At 35.5% G+C, this 19,200-nt stretch overlaps 1 protein-coding gene across 1 annotated transcript in view; it reads right to left on the bottom strand.

Moving 5' to 3' along the window:
* SENP6 (SUMO specific peptidase 6) overlaps positions 1 to 19,200 on the bottom strand; it is a gene marked incomplete at both ends in the record, with an annotated part of 84,358 nt that overhangs the window by 19,753 nt on the left and 45,405 nt on the right. Inside the window, 9 exons of the mRNA XM_081997940.1 lie at positions 83 to 189; positions 793 to 1,019; positions 4,350 to 4,529; positions 8,207 to 8,249; positions 9,153 to 9,323; positions 11,969 to 12,201; positions 13,093 to 13,495; positions 16,736 to 16,881; positions 18,453 to 18,523. Of these exons, the coding sequence (XP_081854066.1) occupies positions 83 to 189; positions 793 to 1,019; positions 4,350 to 4,529; positions 8,207 to 8,249; positions 9,153 to 9,323; positions 11,969 to 12,201; positions 13,093 to 13,495; positions 16,736 to 16,881; positions 18,453 to 18,523 (1,581 nt within the window). The remainder of the gene's footprint in view (positions 1 to 82; positions 190 to 792; positions 1,020 to 4,349; positions 4,530 to 8,206; positions 8,250 to 9,152; positions 9,324 to 11,968; positions 12,202 to 13,092; positions 13,496 to 16,735; positions 16,882 to 18,452; positions 18,524 to 19,200) is intronic.

Raw genomic sequence — 19,200 nt, 5'->3', positions numbered from 1 at the left:
AAGAAAAATACATTCAGTAATAAATATTGAAATGCCAAAAAACCTCAGAAAAATTGTTACAGGGCAAAGATAAATATCTTACTTTTCTATAGGACCAATAAATACTGTGTGTGGTTCTCCAATTTCTTCGTCATCATCAAAATATGGTAACTGTTTATTTCGCTGCTGTATTTTGGACTCAGAAGCAACCTTACAAGAATAAAGTCAATATTAATTTGCATACTGTACTCAAATTTGCCAAAAAGGTAATAAAGCTTTGTGACATACAACAGTGTAATAGCCATTGCTTTTGAGAAGGACTTCAAGTTGGTTTTTTTCTCCTTTCTCTGTTCATTTATTATACTTAAGTCTGTACTCATTTCTTGCAGAGCCACAAACCTTTCAAATTCTTTAAAAGGTAGTTTTGTTTAAGGAAAGCATTAATTAAATTTAACTACAACACTGCAACTTAATTTCTTGTTTGAAAAAGTATCATTTTACCAGTAGATGAATTTTGAAACAATAATGTTGTCTAATTATAGTACAAATTTCTTGTCGCTTAATAATTTTTAAATTACAACATTACTTGTGGAACATTGGACAACCTTATGATCAAACTAAGCACACTAAAACGTATTGTGAATGCACAGAATCACATAGTCTTATAACCTCCCATGGATCACTATGGGAATCCTCACATACAAGTGAGCAGAAATTGGGACTTTTTTTGGTCTAGTGACTAGCCCACTATTTTTAGTGTATTTGTAACCCAAATAATATAATGACTTTGTTCTAAAACAAAAACATAATTACATTTTTTATTTTGTTTTCTCTGTGAGATGGGCTTCCTTTGGAATTGTCTTCCAAGCACTTAGTAAATGCAACAAGCCTGCCATTGGCTTCTTCAAAGGAAATTTTCACAAAGAAGTCAGAAATATTATTCCTAATACCAATGTCAGTGATTATTTTTTCAAATATTGAGTTTGCATGAGGATCAAGACCAGTTTCAAAAATCAAAATTATGTACTGCTCTTCTTGACCTATGAAAAAGCAGAGAAAATTATTAATTTAGAAACAAAATAAAACGTGTCACAATTATAAGCAGATTTCAAGGAATCATGGGCCAACACATGTACACACTGCTGACAATACAAACCAGCAATAATATACATGTATGCAGATAGACCGAAGGATTAACTACCAAACTCTACCTACATTTGCAAAATGACTGCATTCAACTTCTGCCTGAATCTAGAAATGTTAATTACCACACCTGATAATTTTTTTTAAAGACGCTCAATGGAAAGCCAAAACATATTCTGAAATAACGGCTCCTCTGCTTACTGACAGCAAGACTCTGTAATCTACATTTTCTCTTTTTCTTATTACAGTTCCTATCCTATTGTTTCATTACAATTCCAGAAATTATGTATTAGCATTAATTTCCTCTCTACATAGGGAAACACCACGCCCTAATTTCCCGCAGCTCAACTTTAAAAAGTCTAGAGCAGCCGTTTCAAAAAACAATGAAGATACATTCATTTGTGGGAATTTATTAGAAAAGGAGAACTGTATTAGGAATGTAAATGGGCTTTTGTGGTCTCAATGTTTATTATAAAAATGGCTTTCATCTACTTACGCCCTTCAATATCTACCTGGTATTTTATTTAAAAATATTTCAGCTGGGTTTTCTCCTACTTTCCAATAGATGTGATTGAAAAAGGGGAAGAAGACAGAACTAAGACAACATATACTAAACTAAACAAGAAACAGTGTATGAGATCCCAAGATCCAGGTAGATCCATGGTCTGTCCTGATCTTAGAAGGCTACACTATAAAACATTATTGCTTTTTGAAAGTTTTACATATAAAAGTCACTACAGCATATAAGGCCAGAGGTTCCCAGCCTTTTTGCTAAAACAGTCTATAAGAATCACTTTTACATGGATATACAGCACTGACATCTACATGTCAGCTCTTTCAGACAGCAGAGATTCTCAAAAACAGTGACAGGTTGAAAAACTTACTACTTTAACTTGAGGTAGCTAGCAAGCAGGATGCAAAACCTAAACCACTGCTTAGAAATGAAACTGAATAGAATTCTGAGGGGGCAAAAAAGAAAAGCACATTTTTTGAGATGTCTCTTTCCAAGACTTAAATGGGAAAGTAAACGTGATGCTTTTTAAGAAGTGGACACAAACCGTATACCACATATTAGTAGCACAAAGTTCTACCTGATTCTAGGCACATGTCGTTGGGTATGTAAGTACAAAAACCTGTGATGGCAATTTCACAAAAGAAAGTTGTTTTTCTCTGATCAGATTTCTGTTACCACAGAAACAGAAATCTCTTAAAGATCTCCAATTCACTGGCAACCAGTTTGCATTTCTAGAAAGTATGTATCTGAACAAGGAAAGGAATTTAAAGCGTCACAGTAGTCAAAATCTTCATCCCCTTACACAGGTAAAAGGATCTCACCATCTAGAAGAGCAAAGCCCTGCTTTCAGGTCCTGTAACATAAACAACCAAAACATCTCTGCCACCAGTGAACATTCTGCAAAGAAAATACTGTCAGGCCCTCTTCTCTCATGCTTACGCTCGCTAGCCCTAATAAATCTTTTATTTCTTTTGGTACAGTGGCTTAGCTTCAACAGGTCAGCCTACACCTTTATCAAAAGTTGGAGAACGTGAGTGGGATCTATCAGCTATTGTATAAATACCACCCGCCCACATAATCTGACAAATAAAAAAGCAGTAAGTTGCACTAAGAGGAATTATTTAGGCAGACACAGGAATAGGATTCAGGCTGCAAAACCCAGTCTTGCATAGCTGGTTAACTCAGCTGCAGGGACCTATTTTTCTGTAAGAGAAGAAGAGTTCCAGACACACACATAACCATTTATTTTGGTTATTTTTAACTCGGCACACTAACTGTTGTGAAAAATAATTCTTCAGCAGCATATTTCTCAATTCACTGCACACAGAATTTAGGTGTCTGACTGGGTTTTGGGAATTCTATTTTGGGCACTAGGCACCTACACACTATTGCTTACACAGCTATGGATTCAGGCTTAAAGTAATTTCATTGCTCACAAAGCAAACTGCAACTGTGTTATCACAAAGTACGCAGAAGTATCAAGTACGATAAAGCAGTTGGGTGTAAAACTAGCTCAGCACCACAGCCTCAGAGGGAAAAGCTTGGGGAAGAAAGGCTGATAGACATGCCAAGGGAAGGATTTCTTACCCTGACGACTCAGGAATCTTTTCCTTGTTTTCACTTGTGAACACCTGTATTCACCTGGGGTCTAATTCCTGCTCCCAGGATTGTCTCTAGCTCCCCTGCGCATTCTCCAATTACTTACAGCTCATGCTTTTTATAGGAGGTGGATGAGGTTGTAACAGCATTATGCACTAGAAGCACTCAATGCTGAGATTGTTGAAAGCATTCCTCCTCCATTTGAATGCCTCACGTATCTATGAAGCTGAGTAAAAGTATAAATAACCAGAAAATTTAATCTAAAGAGAAGTCTAAGGGCAAGAGGACTCTATGCTAATTTTTAAAATACTGTGCATATTAAGATTAATGTTTTTAAACTAAAAGAGGGTAGAGTTAGACAAGATATAAGGAAGACATTTTTCCCAATGAGGGTGGTGAAACACTGGCACAGATTGCCCAGAGGTGGTAGATGCCCCATCCCTGGCAACATTCAAGGTCAGGTTGAATGGGCCTCTGAGCAACCTGATCTAGTTGAAGATGTCCCTGCTCACTGCAGGGGGGTTGGACTAGATAACCTTTAAAGGTCTCTTCCAACCCAAACCATTCTATGATTCTAGGATACTAGACCCTTGAGGAAAACTATGTTGAAATTAAACTTAATTTTAAGATACATGAAGACAATCCACTTATTTTCAAAGCAGGTATTTGTCTACATCACAACATCACTACATGCATATGGAAGAAAAAAAAAGCCAAGCCAACCCACGCAAGTTGCTACTGAAACTGTAAACAGAACAGCACAAAAACCAGAAGTAAGTATACATATACACGTCATCGAAACGTAATGGCCATATACAAAAGCTAAACAAACCAACCTGCTTTCATTCAGTACAAATATTATTGAAAAAAAGTTATACTACGCTCACTAAATGTTTTAACTTGCATGTGTCTGGACAAACAGAAGACAACAGTTTTGCCAAGCTGTTCTGGACTGTACTCCTCATCAGCCTGGTAAGGTGATAGTGTCTGGAAAAACACTACACCTGCTCCAGCCACCAATGATGCCAGTTTTATTCTTTGCTGCACTTAGTCACAATCGAAAACATCAGAACACAATTTAAAGTGAATAGTAGACTGAAATTGTTTTACTTACTGTCTCCTTTACATTCGTACCAGACATTATCTTTACTCATTCTCAGCTGGTCTCTCAAACTACTACAGGTTGATGGTACTGTTTGTAGGAAAACTACCGGTAATTTTCGGACACTACACCATTCACATTTGGTAAGTTCTGAAGTTTTCAGGTTAATCTCTCGGATATCACTTTCTGATTCTAGGAGAAAATAATGACATTATAGTAAAAATATGTAGGTTTCCTTTACAATTTCCCCCCTGATTTTAACAAGAAATCAGTATGTGTTCATTAACTTTTAAGAAACCTTTAAATAAAGTCTGAAATTAACACATCTCAAGGAAGTGATGTCTGTGACGAACTGAACTCCACTGTCACCTGTCAGGAAAATAATCAGAAACAAACCGTTTTCTTCTCACCGACTTTCATCTAGTTTTTATTCCACAAGAAGAACAGCATTTCAAGTGACAATTTAATTTTGCAACTATTACTATGACACATTTTACAGTAAGTTTGTAAAACTTTCTTTGTAGATTCATCTTTGACCAAAGTTCCCTTATGAAAAATAACTTAAAAAGAGGAGAATAAACATGCACAGAAACAACCTGATTGCCTGAGGAAAGTAAGGTACTGCTCTCAATTTACTACTAAAGAGAAGTGCTAGCAACATGGTAAATTTTTAACAGTACATCTGATGCTGCCAATGCTGAGTATTTTCTGGGTTTTATTGAATTATTAAAATGGAAGGGAAAATGTGTGATGCCAAAGTTCTTCGAATTCGGTGAAAAGACACAGAAGTTCAATGCCAGTAATTCTTTCTAGATCAGAAAAATTGTTAATGGCAGTTACTTAAAGCTTTAGTTAGTGGCAGCTTCCACCATTCTACCACATGCTTAATGGCAGTCTCCATCAAAAAAACTATACCCCCGATACAGGGGACAAAACATAGAGGGGACAGAAGGAGAAATGAAGCCAACACAAAGTCCTTCTAATAAATAAAAATCAAGTCCCTCTCCTCCTCCTTCACCTGTAAAGAGGAATAGACACTGCATGGAATTCCCGAATAGACTAAGAACTTGCTTAAGTTAAATTCTAATAAATACTTCATTAGTAATACTTTCATTAGTAAAATGGTTACCACCTAAAAAGTTTAATTTGCATCACCATGAACATAATTGCATAAAAACACATTTAATTTTAAAATAAAAGACAAGAGGTAGATGCCCCATCCCTGGAAACATTCAAGGTCAGGTTGGACAGGGTTCTGAGCAACCTGATCTAGTTGAAGATGTCCCTGCTCACTGCAGGGGGGTAGGACTAGATGACCTTTAAAGGTCCCTTCCAACCCAAAGATTCTAGGATTCTCTGACATACCATTACTTTCTACCTTACTACTATTAGTTATTAGTGGTTCTTATTATTAATTATCAGTTTGTTGTTTGGATGTTTGGCTGTTGGCAGTTTTTTCCCCCCCTCAACTGTTTCCCCCATTTTTCTCTTGGCATTTAGCAGCCAATGTCCAGCAGCAGCCCTCTACATTCTCCCTCCTTGCTGGCAACCGAATTCACACCCCTGTGCCTTCCAGAAAGGGAGTCAGCTGCTCATAAAGACAGGGCAAACAGTTACCCAAAGCAAAGCATCCACTGGCTGCAGACTGGAAGCGGTGGCCACCACAGCTTCTGTGGAGGAATGCAGCTCTTTCCTTCTAAACCTCTAACATCCCTGTCCCACTAGCTGCAGAAAAAGTAGCCCAAGTCTGAGTCAGGCTGCAGCAATAACATGCTTCCTTCAAGCTGACTGGGCAGCATTTACTGCTCAGAACAGTAGTTTGCCATCTCATTAGGAAGACCAGCAGCAATATGGTACATGGATATAACTAGTCCATCTCCTTGCACCGATTCTCCTTTATCTCCCTAGGGACTTACATAGGAGAAAATGAAGCTAGTAACTAAATTAAGGTTTACAAATGACTCCTGGAGTCTTTTCTCCTTTGTGTTTAAAACAACAAAATAGCTTTCCAAGGGTAGGCTGTAATACCTGTCTCTGTAGTAATGCTTCAGTTTTCTCCTTCCTAAATGTATACCATTTCCTTATTTCACCTAACTTCCCACTTTCAGAGGCAGACCACAGTAATGACAATGCCAACCTAAAACTGGATTCAACCCATTTAACTGAGGCATACAGGTCCTGGTAACGATGTCTAAGTAGAAGGTCCTTGCCAAAACATGAGCTAGTCAGTCTTTGGAGAAAACTGTGAATCCTTGTAACTGTGTTTGTACTGAGATGAAGCATACTGAATTTCATGTGAGAGGAAGACTGTCTACTCTTCATATTCATCCTTTTGCATTAAAACAGGCATCTTATAATACATTTCACCACAAACGTCTTAACCTGTGAACAGTATTTCCTGTAACACTAAAAGACAATAGGTCTTATCAATTAAAGGCAATGTGAATAGTTTTTTTACACGTTAGAAACAGAAAGCTGTTTCCTTGAAACACCAGTTGGGACTTGCAGAAAATTGACAAGGGATGAGGAAAGAATTTTGAGAACTTGACATATATTTATACATGCAAAAACAAGCTCGCGGCAGGACAGTACTGCTGTTTCTACAGCTGTTCAAAGTATTTGCCTCTCCCTGAAAAAAGCATGGCAATCGTAATCAATCTAAAGAAAAAAAAAACCAAACCAGGTGTCATTTTTATTTCAAGACTTTTACTTGTATTAAAACAAATCATGCTGTAATTATGAAGTTAATAGAAAGCAAGCTAACTGGGAATATACCCATCTTCCTCCACATGCAAAACTCAGAAAAATGAAATGGAAAAGTGCTAAATGTTCCAATAAGCACAGCTTTTAATGAGTCGCCATTTTTACATTACTGAGGGATCAAGTCCCATGGAAAGAATTTCACCATGCAGCTGTTCTGACTAAAAACCAATAGACATTTTCTACAAATTTTACTAAGCTTTTTAGAGTTTTTTTAAAATGCACTTAATGCATGAAAACTGGTAGTTTCCATGCAGCAATGTTTTAGATACAGCAGAAACTTAAATACTTGACCGAGCAAAGGCTACGCGTATCTTTACAGGTTGTGAGACACCCTTCTGCATATAGCAATGACAAAATGCAACAGTTCTCTTTTACAAATAACAAAAGGCAGAATTAGATAGGACTGCATATCTTCATGGAAACTTAAGATTAACAAAAGGAGACAACGCTTCTTTTCAGGCCCAAAGCAAAACCCTACAAAAGAAAACAAAGGAAAAAGAGCAGTAGTTGTAAGCTCACTGTTTCCTAAACTATGTCACTGTACTTCTTTCAGTAACATGAAAAATACAACCTATAGGCTAGAGAAGAAAAAAATTTAAAGGGACATAGAGACAGGAGAGGTCTAAGACACCTGTGTGGATTTTACTCTCTACTTACACATCTGAAATAAAAGAACTGATAACATGTTAAAGAGGTAACATGTTTTACAAGAGGTTATGCTCGTCTATTGTTGCTGTTAATCATTTTCAAGACCTTTTTCAATCGTCACCAGAATATCTACAGCTCTTCAACTAGGATGAAGGGGAAGAATTAAAGACCCAGTTGCATGCACACCACAAATTGCTAATTCCTGCTATCTGTGAATTTTATTTCTGTCAGTGGAAGGCAGAGAGAATGCCAAATAATTTTGGTTTTTATTCATCAGGCAGTTCAAGTCAAATTTATACTTAATTTTTTTTCCTCTTTACTACAGGTACCCAGTATAATTTATTACATATATAACAAAACAAGAATGAACACTTCATTATGATTCACTTGCTAATTCCTTTGACAAAGTTACCTCATTCAAAACATATATATTGAGTTTTAATTAAACATGTACTCACCTTCTTGACTTTCTAGGCGTATTTTGATATAATCCAGGCAAAACTGTGGAAGACAACACAATAATAAGATTTTACATCTTCTCCACACTAAAACTGACTTAATGCCTTTTAACTGTTAGTAAACATTTTTCAATCGACTAAGTACTTAAGTAATGATGATTTTAAAATAAAAACATAAAATGTGATTTTTTTTTTTTTAGAAACAAATGTACATTTTAGCACAGCTCAAGGAAGCAAATATATTCTTTACTATTCAGTGTCTCTTTCAGTCATATTGACCGTTGAAACTTAAGATCTCTCCTAAGTACTCTGTTTTCAAAAACATTTAAAATACTCTGAAAAATACCACAAATTACACAGAGGAGAAAAAAAAAACCTTCAAAAGAGAATGTTAATTATCAGTATTTAAGCCAATCAAACAATAGGGTTTTACAGAGACGTGGAAAGAACAAGTAACACTTCTCTGCTCTTTATGTGGTTACCCCAGCAAGAAGTGTGCATTTTACCTGGCTTATTGCATACAATTAACATGCAACATCTCCTTGAAAGTCTCCATGTAACTTAGGTTAACAAAAAAATATTGTTCTATAGAAGCAAAATTATTCACCTGTGGACATGTTTCTTCCTCCCACCTATCAATATGCATTTCTTTGTAATTCGCCTTCAATTTCCTTAACAAATACTAGCTAATCCATAAGCCCCTCCCCCAGGTAAACAGGGTTTTCAAGGGTTTTGCAGGCATGATGTTTCTATTAAAGGCCAGAACTAGATTTTATGCATTGGTATGTAATAGTACTTTGGGATCCTTTGGGAAACACAGCCTCTGAAATTAGAGACAAACTTCCTGTTCCACAGACAAAGGTAAAATATTGTGTTGTTAAAGTATGAAAATAACCATGTCCCTCAAAAACTGAAAGGAGATTTGTCAAATAAAAAGTTTACTTACAATCACAGGTTCCACTACCATTCTTCGTAGAGTTCCTATTCGTATACTTCGACAGTTCAGAATGACACTTTCACAGGAATTTTGATAATTTAGAGGTACAGCCTCAGTTACAATCTCTTGAGAAATAACTTTGCGACGTTTTATTGGAGTGTTAGACACAATGTTCCCAAACTGAAAAGTAATTTTCAAGGTTTCAGAATGTCTCACTAAGATTTAGTGCTAAAACAAGCTTGTTAAAAACTAGTGACTAAATTTTCAGGTACTTTTCTGTTGGTCAACGTGATTACTTACTATAGCATCCGCCTTAACAATATACAGAAGGCAGACATTTCCTAAAGGACTTTTTGGAACACCTGAAGATGTTAATATTACTAGATTCAAGAAAAAACCGTTAAGCTGACACTTGTAGACATTTTGTTAACATTTCCAAATCACAAATAACGTTTCTAAAATTGCCAAAACCAATTTAGTTGTCATAATTTTGAAACACTGTGCAGCCTAGCAAAACAACATTTTTTGAAAATATATATTATTTACTTATTTCCATAAAAACACTAATGCTATAAAAGCACCACAATGTTAGTGGTTTTATTTTTTCTTCCAGCTTTTATTAGTCCAAGCTTTTGGTAACTGAAAACACTTGAGTTGTTACTGAAGTATAGTACATCACCACATGAGCAGGAGTAGAATCTTCAAGAATTATAAATAACTAAACCCAATCAAAAGTCATTAAAGCAAGTCTACGGAACTATTAAGATGTTTTTAGGACAGACTCCAGGTCAGAAGAAAGAACACTGAAAGAAGGCCACATGGAGTTTGGCTCCAGTTCAAAAAAGTCTCCAGATGCTAACTGAAGCTCTAATCTCACTGAAGTCTCCTGTTTACCAACAGAACAATCTTACAAAAACCTACTGAAATGAAAGCAAGCTGGCTAATAGCCATCAGATTAATATATTTATTTGTTGTATTGCTTATATTGCTCTACTTTGTTGAAGGATTTTCTATACAGTAGCTTTTTCTTTGGTGTTTATATTGTTTCATAAAGCTGTCCATTAATAAACACTCCTTTGAGTTACAAAATATAATTAAATTCCCACAGAAAAACATTTTAAACGCTTCAATATTCCTATTAAGACTAAATCTTGACAATTATTTCAAAGTCCCTAATCACTAGCCTATCTTGGCTGCAATTCAAAATATACTTTCGGATGCTTCATTTAAATACAGTGGAGAAGGCAAAGATTCTAAATCCCTGTAATTAAAATATTTTCCTAGGACTCTTGTTGAAGACAGCTTTTCATTTTAGTCTCCTGGACTAGCTAAATATTATTAAAAGCTCAAAACTCAAATCACAGACAAACTGTAAAACAGTAAGTATTCAAGTGGTGCTATACTGAAGTAGCCTCTTCTGTAAAAATTTATGAATATCTTCAGAGAAAAACAAATGAACAAAGTTTCTTAAAGCTTCTTTATAATATCTGACAAAAACACTGTGATACCTGCAATTCTTGGTAGTTTCCTTGAATAAATGCAAAGTTTGTGTCAAATTTCACCAAAAAAAAGGTCTGTTTCCCTTGTTTTCAAAAGTAAAGTGTTTTCTACTTTTGTCTAAAATATGCAATTAATTTCCAGTGTTTTAACAGGTTCTTAAAGACTAGTGAAGAGGAACATATGGATATATAAAAGGAAAACATTTGGGAGAGTTTCAGAAGTCTTAGACACCAGTGCCTTCACAATGCAATTCTTTCAATTAACCCAGCACCTAATGCCAGAATAACTGAAATTCAAAACTACTTATCATCCAAGCTTTTAACCCCACAGCTTCACTGTAGGCTAGAGGTATTGATAGTAGAGACTAATTATACACCACATTGTAAATATCCGTAATTTCATCTATTAAAGTAAACATCCATAATTTCATCAATTAAAGCACTAGAATGTTGGCTTCTGAATCTCAACATAGCATGAAGGTTTTGGCATCATTACCTTAGCATTCTAACTCAGAAAACACAAAGGATTTGTGTTTTTGATGATCTTGAAGGTCCTTTCCAACCTTAGTAATGCTGTGATTCTGTGATTTGAGACTGCAGGTAGAAATCGGATCAGATACTCCTTGTTGCAACAAACTCGCAACAGTGAAACTGGACAAGTGACCCAAGAATGGTTTTAATCAGTTGAATTAATGGTATTAATTCAACACCAGTTGCCACAGGGAATTTGTTCTTAATGGCTCACTACTGAGGTAGGTAAGTTTTTAACATACCGTGAAAGCTGTCCCCTTTGACAGCACTTAAGGAGTCTGCTCATGGTGCATTTTTTGTCTTTGTTTATTCAATCCTTGCAGTGGTACTCAACTAAAAAACAAAAGCCCCACCATGAAATCCTTAAAATAAGTGCTATTAATTGGGACAGTTGTCAAAGTATTTTAATTTTAAAGGCCACTATTGCTCCCAGTGTCTCTTTTCACCTTTAATTTCGTATGTCCAAAGTCTTACCAGGCAACAGCTGGCACCGACATTCTTCTGCAAACTAAGTAGGCCCTTGAGTTTCATAGAGATACCCTGCCCAGCCTCAAAGAGTATACATTCAACACAGAAACATCTATGTTAAAAGCATAATTCAAATCATTATGAATGCTTGTAAAAATATAATGAACACATTTTCTTATGTTTCCAGTATTACATAAGCAGATACTACTCGATGAGCTGCTAAGTAAGAAAAGCAATCAAATACACTCAACTTCTGACAATGCACGACAAGCCTTTATATTTTCCATTAATGATTTAATTTTCTTTAAACAAAGCATTAAATAGTACCTGATCTTTCATTCTTGCTTTTCTTGGTAGTGTGACTGCAATTTCTGAATCTGTTGTTATACTACCTATTCTCTGTTCTACTCCACAACTGTTTTCCTTTAATGCTGCTTCCACTTTTCCTGTAGAAGGAGCTGGGGAGGAGCGGGCTGAATCTGCAGGACGAGGCGAAATGCTTTCCATTCTCCTAGCGCTGCCACTATCATCCTCATCATCATCGTCACTAGACAAAACAACTAGACAGAAAATATTAAATTCTCAACCACTACATTCTTCTGTAACAGAAATTTCAAGCAATAGATTAAAAGTAATTTATGTAATTGTCCTACAGTGCCAAAAAAAAGTCCACATTTATCATTATATTAAGCTTTAATTAATGTTTATTTGGAATCTTCTCACAGGCGATCTCTCCCTCATTTTTTATTTCTCATAACTAACTACACAAGAAATATGTATCATTAATCTGCCTCTAGACACAGAGGTGAAACCATACATTTCTTGGTCCAATCAAGAATTGATAATGAATAACACAACTTACGAAAAACTGACATGAGAAATTATGACTGAAATTGTTCAAATCAGTAAGACAACATGGTCTAGTAAACTAAGCATAGAACTAGAAATATAATTTCCCAAATTGCAGTTCCTTCCTGCTTATAAATTAACAAGCTTATGCAGAGAAAGCACAAAAATTAACATTTTACAGATTATGAAATTTAAATAAGCGGGAAAACCTGGACAGTGTTCAGATGTGCAGCTCGAAAGGACAGAGGGAAAAAATAGAAAATAAAAATCAAAGACTGTCTTTTCCTTTGGGAGAATCAATGATGGAATTCTGCTAAGAATGCCTTTTTAAATCATAAAGTGCAAGTCTTTTTAAAAAATAAACAAAAAAAAGAATAATGAAATAATTTTGGTTTTCCCTAGTGTCCATCTTTCTCAGAAAGTACCTCAGTATATCAAATTATATCAAGGAAATTATAAAAAGCTCTGTCTCTCCTCCCCAGGAACACACACACAAAAAGGTTCCATGCAAAATCAATAATGTAAACCTGCAAGGATAGTTCCTTCATTATACAGTATTTTGGGTTTCCAGTTTATGACTATACTCATAGAAAGGTACTTACTTGGATCATTTAGTTCCGATGGTCTTGTACTCCTCTGTCTTAAGCTTCCTGTAATTTTAGGATTTTTTGTCCCAGTTATAAGACCAACTTTTCCGTTCTGTCGTAACATAGAATGTCCTACAATTTCATTACTCAGTAGAATATCCGTCGGACCTTTCCCAACAGCAGAACTATAAAACTTCTTTGTGTTGAACCCTGTACCTGAAGATTTTTGCCCTGTTGAATTCTGATGTATTGAAGAACGTGATAAAGGTCCCACAGATTCACTTAATGTTACAGTTTGTCTGGAGACTCTTTGCAAATCCTTTAGAGAAGCACTTTCACAGTGTCGGCATTTGGTCTGATTTTCATTTGCCCGCCCACAATTTGGGCAATCAGTAGAATAATCAATTTGTTCCAAAAGCTAGAGGGGACAGACACACAAAATCAGTAACTGTATAAGTACGAAGATACCACTTCTAAACCTTGCGTTTAATTTCTGTTCAGAATGAAGACTGATAACACTGTATTAGCAACTATTACAGTAATCAGAGAAAGCAAACATTATAATACAGCTTGATTTTTTTCATTTAAGAAAATGAAAAACGTTCTAAGAGGAAATGTCACTTGTGGCATTTTTAAAAAGTAATTAATGTTGGACAATTCAGATTTTCCATTTTGCCTTTTTTCTTTCCATACGTAAAAGGTTGCACACCATTCAGATATATATATCCATCAGCAAGAAGGTCCACTTACATCATGTCTGTAAAAATAGTTTCATTGGACTAAAATAAAGTAACCTAAGGATCCAAAGAGCAATGCTAAAGAGAACTAGAAGCAACCTCCTAGGTAACAAACTGAATTTGTCCTCCCAAGATATCTTCTAGCAGTCCAGCAGAGAGGGAGGGAGGGAGGGGACATGTGTGTGCACATGGGAGAAAGGGAGAAAGATAAAGAGGGAGCAAGAGAGAGAAAGAGGGTGTGTGAAGGCGGGAGGGCGGGGGGCAAGAGAAAGAGGCGGCAGCGAGAGAGAAAAAGAGAACGTAAAAACAGGAGTTGGGGAAAACGAGTTCCCCAAACTTTCAAGAGGAAAGCAGAAGCTGTAAGGGAAAATAAATCCTACTGCTACAAAGACAGAGAGGTGTTTTGTTTCTCTCTCATGTACTAGGTCCCACTTAATTACGTATCACAAGTGCAGAACTTTGTCTTCAAAGGATTCAATACTAACACATAAGCTACTGAATGTATACTAATTTGAATATGGGACACCTCCAGAACTGAAATTTAATGTATGTTATCATTTCCTGGAGTGCTAAGCTCGAATGACATAACCACTATACTGTGAACTACTGAAGATAATAAATACGTACATCCCACCAACACCTGTTTGAAACTATTTTCTAACCAGCTATTTTCAAAACAAAATTTGTACCCCCCACACCTTTCCAATGAAGAGGACTTCCTCAGGTGAGGGATCTTCAATAATTAAAAAAAAAAAAAAAAAACAACGTAAAGACAAAATGCATACAAAGAAAATATATTATTTTTACAAAGTTTCTGCAATTTAACAATTGCTAAGGCTACACATGCCATAGCAAAACCATTAAACTTCTTAACCCATTAAAAATAGAAAATAAAACCAAGAGTTGTGCTACTGAATTCAGTTGCAGGAAGATCTGTTCTATATCCAGAACGTGTATCCACAAACTACAGAGTCTTACAGGACACTCGGAGTGATGGTGTTTGTCTTCCCAGGTAACCGTTACACGTGATGGAGCCCTGCTTCCCTGGAGATGGCTGAACACCTGCCTGTCGATGGGAAGTGGTGAATGGATTCCTTGTTTTGTTTTGCTTGTGTGCGCGGCTTTTGCTTTACCCATTAAACTGTCTGTATCTCACCCCACGAGTTTTCTCACTTGCACTCTTCTGATTCTCTCCCACATCCCACTGTGGAGGGGAGTGAGCAAGCAGCTGTGCGGTGCTTGGTTGCTGGCTGTGGTTAAACCACAACAGCTATGCATAGGGAAGAAGTACCAGATGTAATCATTAAAATGCTGTTTACAAGTGCAATCTATCTGATGGCTTTGGAAATGAAGTCACACCTCTGGAACAACATACTCGAGTCCGACACTTTTTTATCAGGGAGACAGAGAACAGCTTGTTTTAGCAAAGTGGTCAGCTACATGCAACCTGGCTCAAGGACACTGAGCTGCTGATGCTTCTACATGTAGCTCCAGCCCTCACTTTCCACATGTATACCGTGCAGGAATTAGTTCTGGAAGTCAGTACCATGGATTTGTAATAGGGATGAATATGCAGAAAGCACACCTTGCTTCTACATGTATACAGAGTCAACTAGAGCTAGGAGTTACTGCAAATGGCCTACACAGATCACAATCCAGACACAAATGATGAGGCTGCTCTCCTTCCTCTCATGCTAATTCATGTAATTTGTAAGGAAGAAACTCTGTGTATTAAAAGATGACATTTGTTAGATCTTCAGACTGAAAATTGTTTTATCAAGATAGTTACAAGATGCCATTTATTTTTAAGTTGTTTTCTTTAATGACCATTTCAATCTAGAAGATGGTTTTCTGCCTTTGTCCCTTACCTGACAGGACATAAGCAAAAAATATTTTACTACTTTGAAGAAACATAAACAAAGTTATCAATGTAATGATTAAAACAAACCCCACAGAACTGTAATGTCTCCTGTTTTGTTTTAAACTCTTTTCTTACTTCATTACTTATCTATATAGATATGATCTATAAAAGCTATCATACATAGATCAAAAACTCAGCTATTAAAATTTCCAAGTGACATCATATTAATAAACTAAATATATAATGCAAACGTGTAAGAGTGGTACCAAGTGTTTCATCCTAACAAAGAAATACAGTCTGCCTTACTTTCTAATACACAGAAGCAAACACAAACTGATTATATAATAATCACAAATCTACTTTTTTTTGTTTTGTTTTTAACCAAGATCTCCTTATAGGAAGTTTTGCTTTGTAGTCATACAGTGTGACCTGTATGTGGGCATTATGAATCTTCTGTAGTAACCTGGAAAGATGGTATGTAATATGGAGAGCCTTACAGGAATTTCCAAAATATCTTAAATTTGATATTCAGAGAAATTACAGAGAAAACATCCTGGTTGGCTGCATCTGGACCAGAAAATGCCATTTGGATACTTGTGCTAGTTTCACAGAGGAGAGCAACTTAGTAAGAAGTACTTGCATCTTTGCAGTACCTCTGTTTTTGTTGTCACAACGAGTACAGAAAACCATGACACTTTAAAAAAAAATAATAATTCTGTCAGAGAGTAAAATAGTTCCTCTATTTCACAGACAGCAAACCAAAATTATCAGTTTCTGGTTTATCAATCAGCCAGTCAATTTAAGCACAGGTTCTTTTGCTTTCCAGTGTAGCGTCCCTTTGTTCAAATCAGAAAATAAATATTTTATAGCTAGTATCAATATTAACACTTAAACATGTATATCATTGTAACTTCTTTTTAAAATTTAATTATATAAATCTTTCTCCCAACTCTGTGGATTTTTAGATCATCAACTTATTTTACAACTGAATGCCTGTTTTTAAAATATGCATCAACTTTTAAAGTTAAACAGAAGTTCACGTTTTTAAAATCTAACCCACCTTTAACTGGGTTAAGCACTTTTTTGTAGCAGAAGATAGAGTCAAGTCAGATTGATATGAATTGCAGTGACGTTTCTGTTGCACCTTTCTTTTAATTTCAGATTCTGATTCTGATTCTGACTCTTCAGTGTTTTCCATTATACTGTCTAGAAGGGAAAAAATGCAAAAATGCTATTAAGAAATGTCTACTCATATGCTGTTAAAATTATGATCAACTTATTTCTTCACCTATACTAACTTGAATTAAACACAGACACCTTTTTAAACACCCAACTACACTGCTTCAAATGTCTCATGATTTGTTGTACGTATAAGAAAAAATTCCCTAAAGTAACTTTCAAAATGTTCTTTTATTAAAACTATTTCAGTGTCTCTCAGTGACAATTTGCAGCTTAATATCTTTGGAGGAGGCTTTGGACATGAAAATCTATACTAACTTCGCTACAACTAGAATAGAGCTTCTGCTGCTGAAAGTGGAGGGGATCTGCTAGCTTATGCTGATGGTAATTTTCACTAAAAGACTGCTGGTGAATGCATTTAGAATAACTGGAAATGTTCCATGTAATTATGATTTATTCCTTCAACACAAGACTCAGCAGTACATTGAACTATACTGCCATATCCTGTTTTATATTGGGGCATTCATTTAAATACTGGAAAAGCACAGGAACAAAGAAATCCATAATCTACTTAAACTAACAATGTACAGGGTCAGATTTTCTTTTAAGAAGTGCAATATATTGTACAAGAGTGCCTTAATTAATTTTAATATTAAAGGGCTATTCACACTCCCTAGTTTGATTTCAGTCTCCACACTGTAACTTTTTTAAGTCTATATTTTTTTTAACAGATAGTAACACTTTTTCAAAATACATACTGATATGTATGTATACATATTCGGAAACACCCTACTATTAGAAGACATCTCAAAACTAAAGAATGAATTGTTTTCAAAAAAGAAATAATATTAAGTGGGTTTTTTCTAAGTCAACCTACTTTTGTGTAGAATTGATGAAGTTCTACTTTAACATTAACCTCAAAAAGCACAGCAGAATAGCTGGCCAGTGTAGATGGCTAAGCAGCTGAACAGCAGGCTTACAGACTGTATCTGTACTGACAAAGCTCAAACACAGTGATTTTTCTTTTCAAATTTCACAATTTCCACACCTCAAAGCAAATTATATTGTCTTTCTTGTGTCTCCATCAATGGTCCCTAACCAATAATATAAGAGCAGATTTCAGCTGAGCTACAGGGCAGTGCTCATGCTAGCTCTTCTACTCATGACCTCAGTTCCTGAATAAACTTCATACCAAGTGTTATTTACCATGTCACATATTGCACATACTAACAGGGCTACAGAAGTTCCTTGTCAATAATTCAAGAACAAGCTGGGGGCTTGGGCTTGGACTAGATGGTCTCCAGAGATCTGTTCCAACAGCTCTAAACATTCTAAATGTTCCCAATTTCAGTTGTTCTTAAAATAACTAAAGCCTAATTTAAAATTAATTATAACATGACTGAACAGGTTGCAGAAATCTGTCAAAAAGAGCAAAATCCTCCCTTCATGCACAAACTTGTATAAATCTACAATATCATGATATAAGGATATAAATAGATATACTAAAGGTTACACAAGGTTTGGCAACACACCCACCCAAAGCAGGAATTCAAAAATTATTCTGTTTAAAAGAAATGATAACTCCAAACATAACTTACCCACTCCTTGAGACCGTGGTAACCTAATGTGGTCTGCTTCTACCTTCTGAAGCTGAGGGGGGTATTCTTTTCTGGAAAATAAATTAAATATATGGTTGTTCTTTTGACAGACACCATTATACTTTAGCCACAATTACACATGAACAAAATAAACCTGAAATGTATCTGAAAGCTACGAATAAATAATTTATCCTATTACATGCTATTTGTACACTTAAAAAATATTACCAGAATGCTAGGAACAGCTACAGTAGAGATCTCTGAAGTGTTTCTGATCTAAATCCCCTTTGATAGTAATCAATAGTTCAGGAATCTCTCACTTTCAGACCAACATCTTGAAAGACTGAAGCTGGCATCTCCTCCTTCTCATTCATGAGGTACAAGAACAATACTTTTAAAATCCAAAACCAGAAACAACTATTCTTTTAATATTAAAGTAGATTCCACAAGTTCCACAGGAACAGAAGATGCAAACAGAGGGAAGAGACCTGATATCAAAAATTGTTGTGGCCAGAAAATGAAAGGAACAAGACAGGAAAAGACATAGTTCCTTATATATTTGTTTTTAAAATATAAGAATATAGACAAATTAGTGGACAATAAAACTTTTGTTGGTATAATTTGCATAATATACATATCACAATTTTTTGGTGCCAATTAATGCAATATGAAGCATTATACTAAGGTTTTTTGAGTCTCCTGAAAGATATTTTCAGCTTACACACAAGCATGTCAAATCATGCTACTA

Source organism: Phaethon aethereus (assembly GCF_964289735.1).
Source record: "Phaethon aethereus genome assembly, chromosome: 3".
Classification (NCBI taxonomy): domain Eukaryota; kingdom Metazoa; phylum Chordata; class Aves; order Phaethontiformes; family Phaethontidae; genus Phaethon; species Phaethon aethereus.
The sequence above is the reverse complement of the archived record's forward strand: the minus strand, read 5'-3'. Positions and strand labels throughout refer to the sequence as shown.